Consider the following 18,581-nt stretch of genomic DNA (forward strand, 5'->3'; position numbering starts at 1 on the left):
GTGGCATATCCATACAATGGATGAATACCGTTCATTCATAAAAAGGAATGAAATACTGATAAATATACAGTGTGGATGAATCTTGAAAAGTTGAAAAACCTATGCTACCTGAAAAAGCCAGACACAGAAGGGCATATTGTATGGTTCCATTTATATGGGGTACCTAAAAAAGGCAAATGCATAGAGAGTAGATTAGAGGTTACTTGGGGAGGATTATAGGGAGTTTAATGTGTGCAGACTTTCTGTTTGGAGCAATGAAACAATCTTGGAACCAGTGATGATGATTGCACAACATTATGAATGCAATTAATACCACTGAAATGTACATTTTAATAGGGTTAACGTTTTATTATGTATATGTATATATATATAACATTTTTGTTAGGTATTACATGTAAATATGTAGAACATTGTATATAGTCATTAATATAAAACTTAGCAGATTTTAGTTTTAACTGACCACAACTTTAAAAGCATTCAAAATTTATAACTGTTAACATTGTATTTTAAGGACTCTACCAGTTCTTCCTCTATTTTTCTTGACAAATGCCCTGTTGAAATAATGAAATGCAAATAGATTTTATATCAAGTTATGCTCTCAATAATGTATGTAAATACTGTAAAAGAAAAAGAAAAGAAAACAAGATGATTAGAAAGTGGTGAGAGCTTTTTGCCGTGCTTCTTCCTGAAAGTAAAGCCCTTGACGTGTATAGCAGGAAGTCAAAAGGGAAACCGGGTACATTTTGCTGTTTAGAATTGAATAGTGGTCAAATTACATAGTTCACATCCCGTGCAAAGAGACGTTCAGATCATTTATGTTTTGTCAACTAATGTTGATATTAACACCTAGGATATGGAGAAATCTTTCTAAATAGTGTGGGGAACCCATTTTTCCCTTCTATTCTTTGCACTCAGAATTTCATTCTCTAGAGCTGCCAGAATTAGGCACGTAATGCACGGCTTCATCCTTCTTCCTTTTGAGCAAAAGCATTAGAGACAACTGCTCATGTGCAACCCTGCTTCTTTTCCAGAGCATAGGAAGCTTGGAAATATGACTGTGACCGTGAAGAAGACTGTCCCCTCCCCCGAGGCCGTGCAGATTCTCTACCAGCGAATGAGATATGAGTATGAGTTCTACCACTATGTCAAAGAGCAGTTCCACCTGCTGAAGCGCAAGTTTGGACTGAAGTCCCACGTCAGCAGCCCCCCTCTGAGGCCCCAGTTCTTTATTCCAACTCCACCAGAAACCGAGGAGCCAATCGATGATGAGGACCAAGATGACGAGAAGTGGCTAGAAGATATTTATAAGAGGTGATGCCAGCAGTGTGTTGCCTCCACTGGCCATGTCTCCCTTTTCCAGAAAGTTCTTTTGTCAGGGGGGAAATCCTTAAGGGACTAAATGGATGCTCGGCTGCATTAAAAAGTGCAAAACATTCCCACATGTTGGGGTCATGGGGAGATGCCCGGTTTTGCGGGTCTTACTTGTCTAGCGGCGTTGTGTCTTCCTGGCCCTTGGGTCCTTTCCCAGGTACACTAGATGGCACCATCACGGGGCATCCCATCATAACATAGCTATTCCCTCTAGCATAATGAGAGGAGGGGGAGAAATAGAGCCCATAGCTCAGTAACTTATCATTTGTAAAATGACTTGTAAAAATATTACCTCAGTGGTAGGAAACATCCAGATGTACCTATTTCGGTAGAAATACAAAACCACTTCAGAGACCAGCGAATCCACTCTAGAAGGATCTAAGAGGAGAAAAGATAAGAGTGATAAGGACCTCGAAAGGGAGGATGCCCCTGGATGAGTAGTTTCCACCCCCATGGGTAGAATTCCGCTTCTGGTCCATCTCAGGGGACACTTTCACCAAGAACAGTGTACTTATCTCTGAAAGAACGAGTCAGCTAGGGCCACATTCAACCCATCCAGAGCCTTGAATACCTTTCAAGGTCAAGGAACACGGCAAGCTCCATTGAGACACTCTCTTTCCAAGCACCATTCTGACAGATTTCCAAGTAGCATAGCAGGGAAAAGAATTTGTCTGCCGTGTAAGGCAGAGTGTAGGCGAGACAGACCAACACTGGAGGTCACAGGACATCAGGAAAATGGTCTGGTTGTGTTCTTTGCACCCACTATGAAACATGTCTCTCCCCAGCATTGCTTTCACTGGAAACCCAGAAACAGTTAAGCTCTGGCATTTGACGGCTCTGGACAGAAGTTCTAAGCCTGACCACAGACACTGCATAATCTACCAGGCACACCCCTGGCCCAATTGGGTCCCATAGTCACTGGCATCTTTCACCTTTGGTCCCTTGAGAGGTACCTGGTTTGGGTAAAAAAGGGGTCCTGAGTTCTACACAGGCTGTTGTAAAACTGCAGTCCCATTTCTTACGGAAGCAGCTCTTTCCTGAGAACCTTAGTAAGACCACAAGAAGAGAAGAAGCAAGAGCTTCTGGTAAGCAACGGCCTGGCCAGCTCTCTGAGTAGGTGTCTTCCCGCCAAGGTCTTCCACGTAGCTGTTGGGCAGTTCCTTTGCTCCAAATTTCCCTTCTCCCCATTTCTCTCCCATCATCTGCCACCTCTTCGTGATCCCGTGGGTCTTCAGATTTGGAAATGTTTTCATCTTCAATGGCTGCCTCCTCCCCCGCCCTGGATATACATACATTCCTGGCTGGATAACTGACAGCCAAGTGAGAAGCAGGGGTGCAGGTGGCGATGGGAGGCAGGATACTTGGGTCAGATTTTGTCTCCTTTGTGTTTTTTCCCCTAGAGCCAGCCCTCTCGGAGCCCTAGCAAAGTGTGAGTCAGGAACACTTAATAGTAAATAAGACTGACTTTACACAAGCTACACATTTTCTACTTTGGAGAAACCAACAAGTCTCTCTAGAGTTTTTTCTTCATCCACTAAAATTGGGCGGTTGCCAAGATAGAAAGCAAGTCCTTTGGAACCTGTCGAGTGAGCAGTAAAGCTACTTAATCGTGAGATGCACAGTGAAGGCTGGGACCACAGAGGCACCAAATCCAGCACTTGGCCACTGGTGGGCTCCTTTCTGCCTCAGAGAACTGGGGCAGAGTCATGCTTGAGAAAAATGTTCTTAGAAGAGGAAATACCCTTTGTCCTGTGGAGAGAGACAAGGGCCCTACCATTAGGCCTACCTTAAAAAGCAACACAGAGAACAGCTGTCCTGTTAAAAACAAAAACAGGAATGACTGCCTGGTACAGGGTGAGGCATTTCTATGAAATTGCATCTAGAGAATGATAATTACTGGTTTACACACAGTGCAAGTTGACTCCCTGAACATAAAATCGAATCGGCTTCGTGGTCTGTGTCTTTGTCAGAACATCAGGACCACTGGCCATCTTAACAAGGCATCATTCTCTTGGGAGTTCCCACGAGCCCTTCCACCTGGGTGAGGCATTTATGGCCAGCAGCGCTTCTGATAACATCCTAGCAAAAGAAGCTGACGGATTCACTTGTAGGGCCTTACTGTTACTTTGTCCCAACAAATAGCCTCTAAGTCCTAAAAGTCAAGGCACTCATCACTTTATTGGCACACATGACATTTCTTTGGCCCTGAGCCCAACGCAGTCTGTACTTCATGAAATATATTGTACATTTTACATAGTTTAATTTAAAAAAAATACATTTTAAGCTGGTTGATCTTTGACTGCCTTATTTATTATAACCTTTCAGCACATTCCAAGGTTTTAGTTACTCAGGAAGGAGTTAATTAAAATGATTTTTATTTTGGTCTGATGGATGTTTTTTAAAAGGAAAATTATTATGAACCTTCAGCCTACTTTCCTGGAGTGCCGTAAAAGTGCTTGTAAATCTCTCTCTCTCTCTCTCTCTTTTTTTTTTTTTTTTAAGAAGAAGAAAGAAAAAAATGATGTTTGACATGGTTGGAAATTCAAAAATATATATGGAACTGAAACATTAGCTTAGCTAAAATAAAAGCAATCTGTGTTTGAGATGAAGTGTTCCTTAACTTATTCATTATCCGTATAAATAAATGAATATAAATAAGTTGAAATTTTTTTTCCCATTCTGTTGATAGTTGGAAATAAAGTGCCTCCCATTCCTCACAGCACCCTCTGCCTTCTTCACTGGCCAAACTTTTTCCATCAAGGTGTGACTTTTTTAGAAAGATGTATTTTTTTTTAAGACCATAAACTCTATTCTTATAATTGGATGACACCAAAAAAAACTGGCTGAAAAAATGAACTAGACGTGAGGCCTTCATTCATTTGGTTGTGTGTATACAACCCAGAGCGGCTGACTTTATCCCCACGTGCCCTGGTCGGTTTCGTGTCAGGTGGTTCAGCAGAAGCCTCAGGACCCCGATGGCGGGGGTCTCTGCCGCACACAGCCAAGGAAGGATAAGCCACAGCATGCCTCTTAGCACGCACCCTGATCTCTTTCTCCGACAGGTAGAGCCTCAAAACCTGGGTGATTCTCACCTCCCAAGAAAGCAGTTTTGATCCAGAAACACTCTCCCTGTGAAATGTCATAGCTGCATCCAAAGGGACTTGCAGGGCCAATTGGGTTGCTCAGTCGGTTGAGTGTCTGCCTTCGGCTCAGGTCATGATCCTGGGGGTCCTGGGATCGAGTCCTGCATGGAGCTTCTTTCTCAGGAGGGAGTCTGCTTTTCCCTCTCCCTCTGCCCCTGCTCGTGTGCTCTATCTCTGTGTCTCTCTCTTGCTCATTCACTCTCTCTCTCTCAAGTAAATAAAATGTTTTGAAAAGGGGGGAGGGACTTGGAGAGAGTCAGGGAGTCCCCAAGCTTTCTAGCTGTCTGACACCATGTGCCAACTACATGTGGCTATTCTGTAAAAGGAAAGAATCAGGATCTTGGTACTAGATGAAAGAAAAACCTATTTTGGTAATAAGCTGCTTTAAGTAAGAGTCTGAATCTCAACAGGTGACAAGTGGTTACATTTATCATTTAATTTGCTCTGTAACTTGGTCACATGATATTTGGCTCCAAGTTATCTTTATTTTTTTTTAAAGAAACAACTTTTGCCTTCTTTTTCTTTTTTTAAGATTTTACTTATTTATTTGACACAGAGAGAGAGAGGGAACACAAGCAGGGGGTGTGGGAGAGGGAGAAGCAGGCTTCCCGCTGAGCAGGGAGCCCGAGGTGGGGCTTAATACCAAGACCCTGTGATCATGACCGGAGCTGAAGGTGGATGTTTAATGACTGAACCACCCAGGTGCCCCCCTCCCAGTGATCTTTAAAGACAAAAGTACTAAACAAACCCAGGTCATACCCCCCACTGAGTTGTTGTTTGGTCTGAAGTTCTTCATAAATGTGCTGTCACCTAAAAGTTCAGCCAGTGAACTATTTGACTTGAAGTTTGTGGCAAATGGTAGGATTTCTCAGAAGGCAGAGTGATAATCCGTAAGCGTTCAGAACAATTGTTCTGTGGGTCAAAATTATGAAATTCTCTTTAAGTAAAAGTAAAGAGGATTTATTTTACTAAAATAACTTGCTTCACATCGGGTGATGAGGCAAATAATTTTTTTTTTTTTAAAGTATGTTGACTATCCTCCAAAAGAAAAGCCTGTTTTAGGCTAAAACCAATATTAAAAGTCTGTTAAGAAAAACACATAGAACTTCTTTCACAGGAAAGTCCTCGCGGCAGAGTTCAGTGTGTTAGGGCCATAGACTGGCTTAAACAACAGACGTTTATTTTCTCACGCTTCCGGGGGCTAGAAGTTTGAGATAAAAACGTCAGCAACATTGATTTCTCCCAAGGCCTCTCTCTTTGGCCTGTACCTGGGCATCTTCTCCCTCTGTCTTCGCATAGTCTCACCTGTGTGCGCCTTCACGTCTGTGCCCGAATTCTCCTTCTAGTAAAGACACCAAACAAATCGGATTAGCACCCATTCCTATGTCCAAATATAGTCACATTTTGAGGGGCTGGGTGTTAGGACGTCAACATATGACTCTTGTCATATGTCAGTTCCTCTCAGAACACCCAGATGATAGCAGAAAAGCTAGAGCAGAGCAACTGACCTCTAACTAGGAGAGAAGTGAGCCTCAAATCGCAGACCCCCTCCGACTGTGGTGGGACTCAGCGGTCATCTGGCCCTTGTCCTTATTTTATACATAAAGAATGGAAGGTCCAAATGCATACAAGACACAAATACATCACATGCTGACTTTTTCTATTGAGGCTTTAACTTTCAAATATCGAACAAATTAAAACTTTAAAATGATGAGGTCGCCAAAGTCCCTTTGCTGACGTCCCGGGATGGGAAGGATAAATCACCTTCGGCTTCATTCTCTACCCCTGCCACAGGACACCGCCCCACTGTGAGGCTCTCCCGGACGTGGGGCCCATGGGACCCCCTTCCACCGAGGGACGCTCCAATCACTTAAGTCCTCAGAGACAGATGTTGCAATAAACCTGTTTCATTTTAGATGTTTCTGTCTACTCAAAGGATTTGGGCCACATGTTGACCCTCTCAGATTATAGAGTTTTATTTCTCTTCAAAAGCAAAATAAAGATTCACATTCTACTTCCTGTAAGGACCTGCCTCAAAAATAAAGTCAAATACAGCCCGTAAAACCAGTGGCAGGCGAGTACAGACTTGCTCCTGGGACCCCAAGAGAGTACCCAGGCCCTGAGCCCTCCCCAGCCTCTCCCCTCACCCGCCCACTGCCTCATGCACTAGAGAATTCCTTTCTGCATAGGGCAGGCTTGGCTCACAGCTCCCGGCACTTCTGGTTCCTAAGGCCCACAGGTGTTCATGGGTCACAGAATTGTGAACTGACCCCTTGTGCACTTTGGCTTCCAACTTGTCAACATGGGGATTCCCTTTTTTAAAAAAAAAAAAAAGGAAGGGAAGAAAAATCACCATGCAAAGGAAAAATGTGAGCTAAGTTTTTCCTTCGGAATCTTGGCGTGTGAGTTCAGCTATCTTCAATCTGGCCTTCGCCAGACTGTGTATGCTTGGAGCAGGCACAGAGCAATCTGCCTTCCGCCATGCAGCCAGAACATTCAGACTTGACCTGTAACACACCTCCTGTCCCGGACGTGAGCAGAGACAGCCGGGAGGTCAGCCCCTGCAGATGCAGCATGGGGCTGTGGGATGCGGGTAGAGAAGACACTAGAACCCGGAAGCAGAGCGGCTGGCTGGCTCAGGCAGAGGCTGCACACCAGCCAAGTCTCCGAGTTCACCTCCCAGCTGCTCTGTTTCACGGGGCGCTGGAGTCAATCCCTTGACCTCTCCCTGCCTGAAGTCAGCCCAGCTGGAAAATAGGAGGGCCACTGAAACCCAAGAGTTGCTTCTGGGATGAGCTTTGTCCCCACCCCCCTTCACCCCCATACGCTAAGAGAGACTAAGAGCCACAGTCCTTTTGGGGCTGAGGAATGTTCGTTCTATCCACAAAATGCTCTGTCCTCAGCAAGACAGCCTAGAGTTACACATAAGTCTAGATCCATCCACGCCCCCAATCCCTCACATCTGCATGTGGGGCCACCTAACCTATGAATGAGTCCGTGGAGAGCGGCACTTCAGAAATGTGAGTGGAGCCGGTAGGACTAGGCACAGTCTAGGCCCTTGTCTGTGGGTATTCTTATCCTGTGCCATTATCCAAGAAAACCACTTTACGGATTTCTAGTTTTCTCCAACACTCTCTTTGGGAGGAGTTTGCCCAGCTGTGCGTTACAGGAATCCTCTCTCACTCACAGCTTCGAAATACACGCATCTTCCAACTTCTTTCAAGTGCCCTGCGTATCTGAGACCCTGTTGAGGACAAATCCTCAAACAGCCATGTCAGTTAGTACAGGCTGTGCACAAGAAAAGTTTTCACAAATGTTGGAAACCCCATAGGATGGACTACTGTACTTTTTGGAATCTTGTTCTCAACATGGCATCACTGCTCTGACATTTTGGGAGAAGTCTGGTAATGATTTCGTGGGTTGATGATGTGTATGGTGCAGCCCATCCTTCTGACTCCTTTACAGGACTGTCATTAGGGGACTCTAAATCTTTTGGGTTACTAATTTTTCATTGATTACAAACTTCTTTACTGTCACCCTATTTGCTCCTTGTTTCAAATTTACCATCTCCTTTCCTCCTTTGGCATACTTTCATATTTGCTCTCCACCTTTGATGGAAAGTTAATGAAGTTCTAATTCAGTGCGTATTTCCAAAAGATAATTCACAAACCAGGTCTGTGAGATAGGCATGAAAAAAAAAATCCTTGGGTTAAACAAGTTGCAAAATGCTTTAGCTCAAAATGTCGCACATTGAGTGGTATTTTAAGAGCACACTAGGGGTCTGGAAAAATACTGCAGTTTTTTAAAGTCAGCTTGTCTAGGGGAACCTGGGTGGCACAGTCGATTAAGCATCTGACTCTTGGTTTTGGCTCAGGTGATGATCTCATGGTCGTGAGACTGAACTCTAACTAACTAAGCTCAGCACAGAGTCTGCTTGGGATTCTCTCTCTCCTCCCTCCCCTCCCACTCATGCTTTCTCTTTATCTCTCTCTCTCTCTCTCTCTGAAATAAGGAAATGTTTCTTTAAAAAAGAAGTTAGTTTATCTTCATCGAACCCCACGTTTCTCAAAACTATTTGTCATGAAACCTTTATTAAGTAAGGCCCATTAATAGCTGTGGAACTAGCATCCTGGAGATTACACTTTGAGAAACATTGCTTTCATGTGTCATTTCCCCCCCGTTGGCAGAATTGCTTTCCTTCTGCTAGGGTTCAATGTTTGGTCTTCCAAGTGGTCTATGTATCCTGCTTGAGGAAAACAGATTTGCTGATGATTAACATTTTGATAAATAGAAGGGGAGGCAAATAACATTTTTAGTGAAATGATGAACAAGGAATCATCTTTCAGTTTTGCTCATGCTCCTTAATTACATGCATGTCCCTACTTCCTGAGAAAGTCAAAACTCTTTTTAAGGTAATTTTTAAATACTCTTTAATATATTTGGATGCCTCAAATCCATTCAGGGCTTCCATCAAGACTGGAGCTCAAATCTGACTGGATAAAGAACATCTGCCCCATTTTGTCTGTGGTTGGTTCTGCAGGAGGGAGCAAATGGAGGCAACATGGAGATTTCAAGTTGTTCAGGTAAGGCTGGCAGCTGGAGATAAAAGCACTCGGCTCTTGAGCTTGAACTCAGCCTTTGCACACTGGGGTACCTGTGTTGTTCAGCACACTAGGGGGAGCCGAAGCCCTAACATTTTCCTCAGGAAATCCAAGGTCTTTCTAAACATTATTTCTCTCCCACACCTACCTATTTTCCTTCAGTGCTTTAGAGGAGTATGGCCCAGAGGGCCGTCACAGTGGGTCTATTTAAAACACAACGTGCCCACTGTGCACACAGCGTATTATCTTTCCGGAGCTCTGTGACCGGCTCCCGTGTTGTTGCCATTATTTTTAAATTACAATAGTATGTTTAAAACCGGTCTTTGTCAGATCAGATCATCTTTCCTGGGTGTGTTGTATAATCACAACATGACTGAAGTTCTGATTTGATCCTCTGGGGTAGCCTCGGGTGGTGACCTGACGGTCATAATGACCCTCAGGCAATACCACCATCTCCGCCATAGATGTAGGTAGAGACGGGTACAGTGAAACAAACAAGGGTGTAGGAATAAGTTAAGAATCCCATATCACTCTTCAGCAAGGCAGTCCAAAATAGAAAAATAGTCCAATAACTCTCAATTCAAGTATTTCTAATGTATAAAAATTGATTGGCAGGCATAGGAGCTTAACTCTGGAGAAGGTGAGAGATCAGTGAAGACGTGAACAGGGAGGTTTCATGTAGAATTTGTCTCCCCTCCAGGGACAGCAGAACTTGTATAAAAAATAGCAGGGCAGATCTAAAGCACAGCAAAGATCTGACCTTGCAGCAGATCTACAGGAAAGGTATTCTACCCTGTTTGTGTAATAAGAAATAAAGTCCCCATGAACCTAAATAATGAACCTGTGATTGCCCACTAAGTGACAAGTCCAGGATGCATATCCTGTAAGGTGAGATAAAACTGAGCCTGACAGCCAAGGATTTTTAGAGGAAATTGTTACTTTATTCTAAGGACAATGGGGAGCCCTTTAGTCTTTCCAGAATAGAAAAGAAACCCGAGGAAATCACTTTTTTTTTTCCTAAATCAATTAGTAGGTGAGCTGATTACTCTCCCTTTGCATACCCAGAACTCTCCTCCATTCACTGCCCTTCTTTGCAGGCTCTATCTCCTGAGACCCTGAGCCCTGTGAATTTTATCACCTGGGGTCCCTGCCTACTGTCCCTTAGTTCGCTTTGTCCAATGGCTGGCATGCAGAAAATGGAGCACATCTGAGAGGAATCCTGCCTCTCACTGTAGAATGGGTGAAAGAAAGCAAGGCAAAATTCTTTTAGTCATTCCCTTATGTGCCGGGGGGATGGATGGGGGTTGGCTAAGAGACTGGAGAAGAAGGGAAGAAGGCAGAACTTAAAGATGGCTCCACGACTGATTTCCACCAATTGGAAAATAGTGTTCCCCACAAAGGTACTCTGTGAATATTTGTTTATTTGAATGGACCAAAAGGATCTAAGGGAAAATACAGCACTAACTCAGGTATGTCCAGTGTGGATAGAGATGCAAGATGTAAATGAGCAATGGGGAGAGAGAGCTGCCCTCATGAGCAGAGGATTTCAGTTTGAGACGTGTGGGTATGCTGGGTCCAGTGAGCTTGCCCATTCCTTCCTGGATTTCATTGTCCTCAGAGACAGGGTTCCTAACTGGCATTAATTACATCAATCTCTTTAGCCCTCTATGTGGCCACAGGCAGCTGGGACTGGGTCCCAAATTCCCTCCAATTGACACCCGAGTGCTACTATACAAATCTAACAATATTCTAGATGTACTATTATATGAAAAAAAAGGTTAGGAAAACCAGCTTTAATTTACTCTACCCAAAATATACAGAGTTTTGGGGTTTGATTCTCACCCCCCCACACACAGGTCTTTTCTTTCCAGGTCCTGCAGTTTCTTTTTTTTTTTTTTTTTTTACACTAATTGTTTTCTGACTTCCATGTGAGCACAAACAGACATCAGAGCACTGATTCACCATCAGTATAAAGGGGGTTCTGGTTCATTTTTCTAGCAAAGATGATGGATTAGAAACCTGCTTGTCTTAGACTGCCTCCAAACAATTTGGGTGGAAAACATGGCAAAACTGATCGACCCTAAAAGGAGATCTCTGACCTCAGGCTCATGAGCACCAGCCTCAAGCAAACTGGCCAACCATATATCCCAGGAAATGGAGGAACCATTTATTAGCATTCCCACACTGAATATTATTAACCTGTATGTCTAGAATCTCCCTTTCACTGAAGTGATTAAAAGGTAAAGGGTTTCCATAGTTATAAATACTGCTTAGTACTGGCCAGCTAAACTCTGATCAATGTCCAGGCTTTAGTTATCCCCAAAGAGGGTTTTATGTGTAAACTTGGCATTGAAATATATATGCTAAAATCAAAAGTGTCTTAAATTAATATTTTAGAATTCATAAAGTAAAAATACAAAGTGTAGTTTATTTGATTGGATAGTTTAGGAGTCAGGTAAAATTTTATTTCAGTTGAACATACTATGCCTTACTTTTCAGTTCCAGGTCACATGTTAAAATGTTTTCAAATATGTTGTATCGATTCTGTGGATAGACAGCTATAATAGACTTGGAAACTGAGGCTCAAGGAGGTTCAGGTAACACAGTAGCTGAACTGATTCTAGAACCTTCTGATTCCATTTCTATTGCTCTTTTGCCTAAATTATGCCCCCATGGCCAATGTATAAGAAATAATTTTCATGTTCCTTCATTCACTGATGTACTTATCACATAATAACTACAGGGCTCCCTTGTGAGTCGAGGGCAGTGTAACACTTGAACTGTTAGCCTAAGAGTTTGATTACAAAAATAGAAAACAGCTGCTTTTCATCTGGGGGCATTTCTGAAGCTCTAATTCCAGACACCAGCCTCTCATGGGAAGATTTGACCAGAATAAGATGTATATTTTACCTGCTCTGATCTTTACTATGCTCTACCTATTACTTTTGGGGCAAATTTTAGCTTCAAGGAAATTAAGAGAAAAATGGCAGTGAAGTTGGATTACCAATGTAAACTTGATTGAGAGGAAATGTGTGTCCCCTTTCTCCCATTCCTTGCAAATAACTGTCCAAGTTTTGGGGGCAGGGCATAAGAGTGAGGAGGGAGAGGGGGAGGACAGGAGGAAAAGATGCTGGGAATCAGGCTCTTCAAGTCCCCCCAGGCCCTCCTCAAACAATCTCCCTTCCCCAAAAGACTGCCCTTCATTTCATCCCTGGATTTCCAGGCACCTAATCCACTTGATGGTCAGGTGCGATAGGAGACATTCGTGTTTTCGTTGTAACTTGCACTGGGGCTGTTGTTAGCAAATCCAGGCCTCTAGCTATTTTCCTGACTCTGGCCAGAACACGAACTTGAAACCCGGAAGCACTGAGAGGGCAGAGGCAAGTCACTGCTCGTTTCCTCTTCTACACAGAGACTCACACCCAACAAACACCTAGGATCTCAGGGACTACGGATATTTGCCTTTGTATTGTGTCCTTTTCTCTCTTTTTAAAAAATAGCATAAAGAAAGCCGTACTGTTCAAAATTAAAGTGATTTCACACTAACACCCCAAATATGCCTCCATGATCCATATTTGGGATATTGAATTGATAGGATTTATGTCACATCAGGCAAGTGAACATTAATCAGAGGTATCTGATTTGGGGATAGGGAAGGACTTTAAAAGGTAAGCACCATAGGAGAAATCACAAAGAAAAAAAGGGAGAATCGCTGAGGCTCAAAGAAAAAAGAAGTATCACAATTAAACAGGGAGAGGCAGCCACCCAGAAGAGGGACCACCACAGTGTCTGTCTTTTTAGATCTGTTTTTGAGAGCTCTGCCCAGTATTTCCATAATTGGCCACAATAAACAGCTACTTTTGTGAAAATAAAAGTCAATTAAGCATCCAAATCTTGTTCTCACCCAACTCTTGATCCCTGCTCGGGTCTTGATCTCAGAATTGTGAGTTCAAGCCCCACATTGGGATCCTCGTTGGGCATGAAGCCTACTTAAAAAATAAATAAAATAAAATAATAAAATGGGGAAATATTTGTGGCAAAAATGGCAGAAAAAAAAGATTGAAATTACTATATAAAGAACTTCTATAAATCAATAAAAGGAGTAAATGTGTGCAAAGAACATAGTATCTCTCAGAACTTGGCTCTGCAAAAGGCTAAGAAATAAGAGAAAATGTTTATTTTCATTAATAATCAAAGAAATTTGAAGTGAAGCAAGGTGACATTGCTGTTGGTACTTCAGGGATAGACATAGTTAAGTGTGCTTACCCACAGGATGAACAGAGGGCATGATGAAATACTCCACTGATGGGAATAACATCGGTACGTTTCTAAAGAGTAGTTTAGTGATTCATATCAAACCCCACCATAAAATAAACACTTGAGATTCTAACTAGTTTGGTAAGCTCTGTCTGCTGAAAGTGCTGATTTCATAGCTATCGCATCAAATCCCAAATCTAGAATCATCTAGAGATATCAGGCATGTAGGGTCAGACGACTCAACGTCTCAATCTAAAATATTGTGATAATGAGATCTCTAAGCTTCCAAGAAATGTGAACATATCTTTTACTTGAATTAAAGTACGTAGGGTATACTATGTTGATTTTTTAAAAAAATTTAGGTCTCATTATCTTAAAGTGGGTTTGGATGTGAACTCAAAATTCTTTCCCCACTGGCTTTACCACTCTAACCAGCCGCCAAAGGGAGAACTGGCTCCATCGTGGCCTGTTTACCATACCGTCTGGGGCAGGCCATTTCTAAACTCGGTAGACAACACACTTTTTCCCATAGAAATAGTCATTTTCCACAGGATACAGGTAAAACTGGATTTGAAGTTGGAGCTTGTAGGTCGGATGAGTTGTATTTTAATTAAGCAGATCATTTGCAATTTCACTATGTCAAATATTCCTGGAATAATTAAGCCCTGCCCTGGTATTTCTAACAACTTTCATGACAGTTAAGCATTTGTTGAAATGGACTTGGCTATGTAGAGCACAAACTCATCTGTGAAGCTGATTATTCTGGGGGAGTATCCTTACCCATTTGCTGAGATTTTCTCTTTAGCAGAGCGTGGATGTCTTCAGGTTGCCAAATCAACGAAGGGATTGTTTCCTAGCTCATTGGATTAGAAAATGTTTATCTTTCATCCACTTGTAAATTTGTTATCCTAAGCATCACATTCATAAACGAGAAAAGTGACCTGTAATTTTTATGGTTATAACCAGGGTTTGAACAATCCCGTTATTGTTTATTTCTGCATAGAGCCCAGAAGACAAGTTCCATCTCCTAAATGAAAAGAAGGATCTAGGGATCCGTACCAATAACCTCCATTTGTCTCTGCTTTTTGAACTCCCTCTGTCCTGCACAGTGTCAGACACCCAGAGCCAGCCACCTTCTGGGTCAAGAAATATTGTCGATTTCTTTTATTTCACAACTTGGGTTAAATGTTATTCTTCTAGTACTTATAAATATACTTTTGTTAATTGTGTGGACTAGCTGGTTTCAGGTGCCAGAAGTCCAGCTCTAACTAGTTCAGACAAAAAGCAAATTTGTTGGAAGAATACAAAGGTATAAATCAAAGGGAGAATTGAAAAACCAAAATGCGAGAAGGACTAAGGTGAGCTGGACTCACTGGAGACCAGAACCAGGAACTACGAGGTGTCTCTCTGTCTCTCTTTCTCCTTGCAGACCAGCAGAAGTGTGTCCCCCTCCCTGTTTCAAAGCTTCTAGACCTCCCTCACTCACAGCTTCTGTCATCACAGAAGAACTGGCTGGCTCCTTGCTAGTTACAGTTCAGAAAAATCTTGAGAAAGGACACTAATTCAGCTGAGTCAGACCCACACCCCCACACCAACTGAAAGACCAGGAGGAAGATTCCTGTGGTACAGATCACATGATCCCAGAGACTGGTAAATCCTGTGAATGAACAACCACCCAGAAAAGTGACCACCACAGTGTCTGCCTTTTTAGATTTGTTTTTGAGAGCTCTGCCCAGTATTTCCATAATTGGCTACAATAAACAGCTGCTTTTGTGAAAATAAGCTGGTAAAAATAACATTGTTAAATTGGGAAAATATAACAAATTCAAAGAAAAAAATTTTAAAAATCACAAATTCACCACCCAAATAAAAGTACTATTTACATTTTAGTGCATGTCTTGCTGGTCTTTTCTATATACACACACTTTCCTATATGTAGTGAATCACTGAGATCATATCAAATGTACAATTCTACATTCTGCTGTTCATTTAAATGTAAAAAGAATACTGTTAATAACATCTTATACTTCAAAATCCCTCTAGGTCAGGGACTCTATGACCTCGACCTCAGATAATCTGTGAACTTCTTGAATTTATATGCAAAATGTTATAGGTATAACCAGACCCTATGTACTTCTCTTGGGAAGGGGTACATGCTTTCACTAGATTCTCAAAGTGGTGTGTGACCAAGAAAAAGGTTAAGGGCATTCCAATGTCCAAAGCACTTCCATGTAAATTACAACAGACTTGTAACTGATGCACATTTAATATTTTACTTTTAACCAACCTCAAGTGACCTATAGGTTCGTGGCATGTGGCAAACTATACCTTGTGAATACATGAATTTGAATCCAAATGTTCAAGCCAGATCATTGCTGGTTGGTCTTGCTGGTGTCCAGCATGTCAGCTCAGCAAAGCTCCCTTACCTTATCTTGAGGACTACTGCTCTTGCGAATATTGCTGTAGCTTGTCTGAATGCACAGTGGGGTTAACCGCTGAGGGAGGCTGAGTGGTGCAGGAAGGGAAGCAGGGGGGCCAAGGAGCCAGGGTTCTATGGAGATGAGATTATGAGACTGAATGTAGGCTCTGAGGAACGTGTGTTTTTAATACTGACGGTGAGTTCCAGAGGCACGTGTAGCACTGACTGGCCATTTTAGCTTAATCCCACTTCACCACCTGAACCACTAGGGCTCCTAGGCACTGCGCTTGGAGCAGGGACCACAGGGCAAGAGCATGTGATAGTTCAGAACCAAAAATGGATTTTTCAGGAAAATTACCGAGTTCACCTCTCTCAGTTAAGCTACATAGCCAACTGTTTTTCAAGGTTCCCCTCTGTGATGTATACAGCTTTGGTGGATTTAACCCTTCTGTTCCCTCCTTGAGTCTCCACTGGCTGATCTCCTAGGATCCTGCCAGACTCTGCTCTTGGCCTTGTGCTGCCTAGGTTCTCCTCTACCTCACAGAAGCCCCATTCTCTGTTCCTACACACTCGTGTATCTTACTCTTTGTTTTCCAACTCGATTGTGGTGTTTTACTGGGATAGCTTTCACTCTCAACAAGAAATACATATGCCATTTAAACTTGCCGAGGGTCTGGCATGGTGTGTTAGCCCAGGGAACCCGGGTCGGGCATGAACATACCCCGGCCGCTGCTGTAATGGCACGTTCTCAGGAGAGACGGCTCCTCTCCACCTGCTTTGTGTCATGGCCTCTGCCATTTAAAATGCCTCTGTTTAGTCAGATCCGTACCTGATTTGCCACATTGTTAGGTGCTCTGTCACAAACTGTCATTTTCCTCAGAAATGTGAAGATCCAGTTCTCAATTATAAAAGTCCATTGAAGTTTCTTAAGATTCAACTCTGCATCTTATGGTTTGATTCTCAGTCAGCACCTGTGAATTTAGAGTTTACCTTAATGAGGGCAAAAATAAACTGATCAAATAAGTTCATTGCTACAGAGCAAGCAACCAGGCCAAACAACTGACAAAATCCAGCAGTGATGACTGGGAATTATAAGGCTATAGTCAATATCTAACAACTCCTTTTAACGTCAACCTGGCTTTCAGACAGTGTCCCCTGGACTTTTGTTTCTTATTTTTTAAACAGTACAATTTCACCATGTCCTTATCGAAATGTGAAGAGTAATCCTGAAATTCTTTTGGTAAAGAACTTAAGTTTTTCTAAAGAAAATGACCTAGTATCAAATAAGAGCTCACTGCTAAAATAACTTTCAGTTCCACTAGAAATATATTACAAATAAACTTACCCTTCCCTAGTATTGAGCTAAAAAATTATTCTATACAGTAACCTGGGTTTAAGGACAAAGAAAAGAAGGAAGGAGAAAGAAAAAGTTTTTGAAAAATAGTTGCCACTGATTAAAAGCCTTCAAATGTCACTTAATTCTGTTTCTATCAATTTAATTGCCTATTTGATGTCAAACTCCCTATTTCTATTTTAAGTATTCACTCATTGGGTATTTTCAGACCTAATGTTGCTATCTCACAAAATTGCCTTTTATTTAATAACCAACTCTGGGACAATTAGTATATCATAAAAACATAAAGTCACCTTATCACACAACAAATGGACCTGAAGTGCAATCCAGTATTTCCAGCCAGAAGTTCACACATAAATGTTGCCACTGGGCTCTAGGTTCCTGATCCCTAGGCCTATTCCACTTTATTTTATTTTTAAAGATTTTATTTATTTATTTATTTATTTGAGAGAGAGAGAGACAGAGAACATGAGTGGGGGTTGGTGGGAGGGAGAAGCAGACTCCCTGGTGAGCAGGGAACCAAATGCTGGGACTGTATCTCAGGACCCCGGAGATCATGACCTGAGCCAAAGGCAGATGCTTAACCAACCGAACCACTCAGGAGCCTCAGGTCTATCCCTCTTTAATTTTTTTTTTTTTGGCTCAGTATCCAAATTATTTATGCAATCTTATTGTATAATAGCAAAATCATCATCATCATCATCATATCATCTACCTGGAAAAGTTGTTGCAGATTGAAATATTTATTCATCCATTCATTCATACTTATGAAAGCCCTACTATGTGCCAAGCGCTCTGGTAAAGCTGCAGACTCAGCAGTGAGCAAGATAAAGTCTCTGATCTCAAGAAGCTAACATTCTAGGCAGAAGAAGTTCTCATTTCCATTTTCCTTCCTGGATTCCATTTCTTTCCCTGATTAACACACAAACAAGGTAATCTGGTAATGATAAATAATTATAAAGAAAATAAAACAGGGTGACAGGACAAAAGATCATCAATGGGGGTAGGCTTTAGTTTGACATTCAATTTGTTTAAATAATTCTTACAATCTCAGGAAAAATTTCAAGTAAACTATTCCAGAAGTCAGGAAGAGAAGTATTTTTTAAAGCTGCTTTTATTTAGATTTTTAATCGCTAATTTTTAACAACTGAAAAGCAATTTAAGTTGCTTTAAGTGGCTTTTTGTGATGTAACTGAAGCAAGAGTTTCCCAATCTCTTCTCCCTTTCCAAGACTGAAGAAAACAATCTAGAAATCTAATTTCATTGATACTAACAATCAGAGCAGCTCCTAAAGGACCTGTGGTCACTTTCTAACCACACAGCCATGAAAATAAGATCCTAAATACCATTCTGCATTACAACTGTCTCACTTCAATAAGTGCAAATGGAAGGAGAGAAAAACCTAGATAGTGTACCCATGGAGTGCTCGTCTACTT

General features: G+C 42.0%; 1 protein-coding gene and 1 long non-coding RNA gene across 3 annotated transcripts in view; one reads left to right on the forward strand and one right to left on the reverse strand.

Annotated features, from left to right (window-relative positions):
* Positions 1 to 3,974, forward strand: part of UST (uronyl 2-sulfotransferase) — a 288,349-nt gene extending 284,375 nt beyond the window's left edge. The window contains exon 8 of the mRNA XM_032873149.1: positions 1,032 to 3,974. Within this exon, the coding sequence (XP_032729040.1) occupies positions 1,032 to 1,315 (284 nt within the window). The 3' untranslated portion in view covers positions 1,316 to 3,974. The remainder of the gene's footprint in view (positions 1 to 1,031) is intronic.
* A 4,586-nt stretch (positions 3,975 to 8,560) lies between these two features.
* LOC116876790 lies at positions 8,561 to 18,049 on the reverse strand. Of its 2 annotated transcripts, none has more exons than XR_004384461.1 (3): positions 17,911 to 18,049; positions 16,621 to 16,762; positions 8,561 to 8,757 (listed from the first exon to the last, which is right to left on the reverse strand). It is a non-coding gene; the product is annotated as an uncharacterized LOC116876790 (long non-coding RNA). The 2 variants fall into 2 exon arrangements; XR_004384460.1 differs by having other exon boundaries at positions 17,861 to 18,049.
* Positions 18,050 to 18,581: the final 532 nt, after the last annotated feature.

This window comes from Lontra canadensis, unplaced genomic scaffold (genome assembly GCF_010015895.1).
Source record: "Lontra canadensis isolate GAN:19392208 unplaced genomic scaffold, GSC_riverotter_1.0 scaffold47, whole genome shotgun sequence".
NCBI lineage: Eukaryota > Metazoa > Chordata > Mammalia > Carnivora > Mustelidae > Lontra > Lontra canadensis.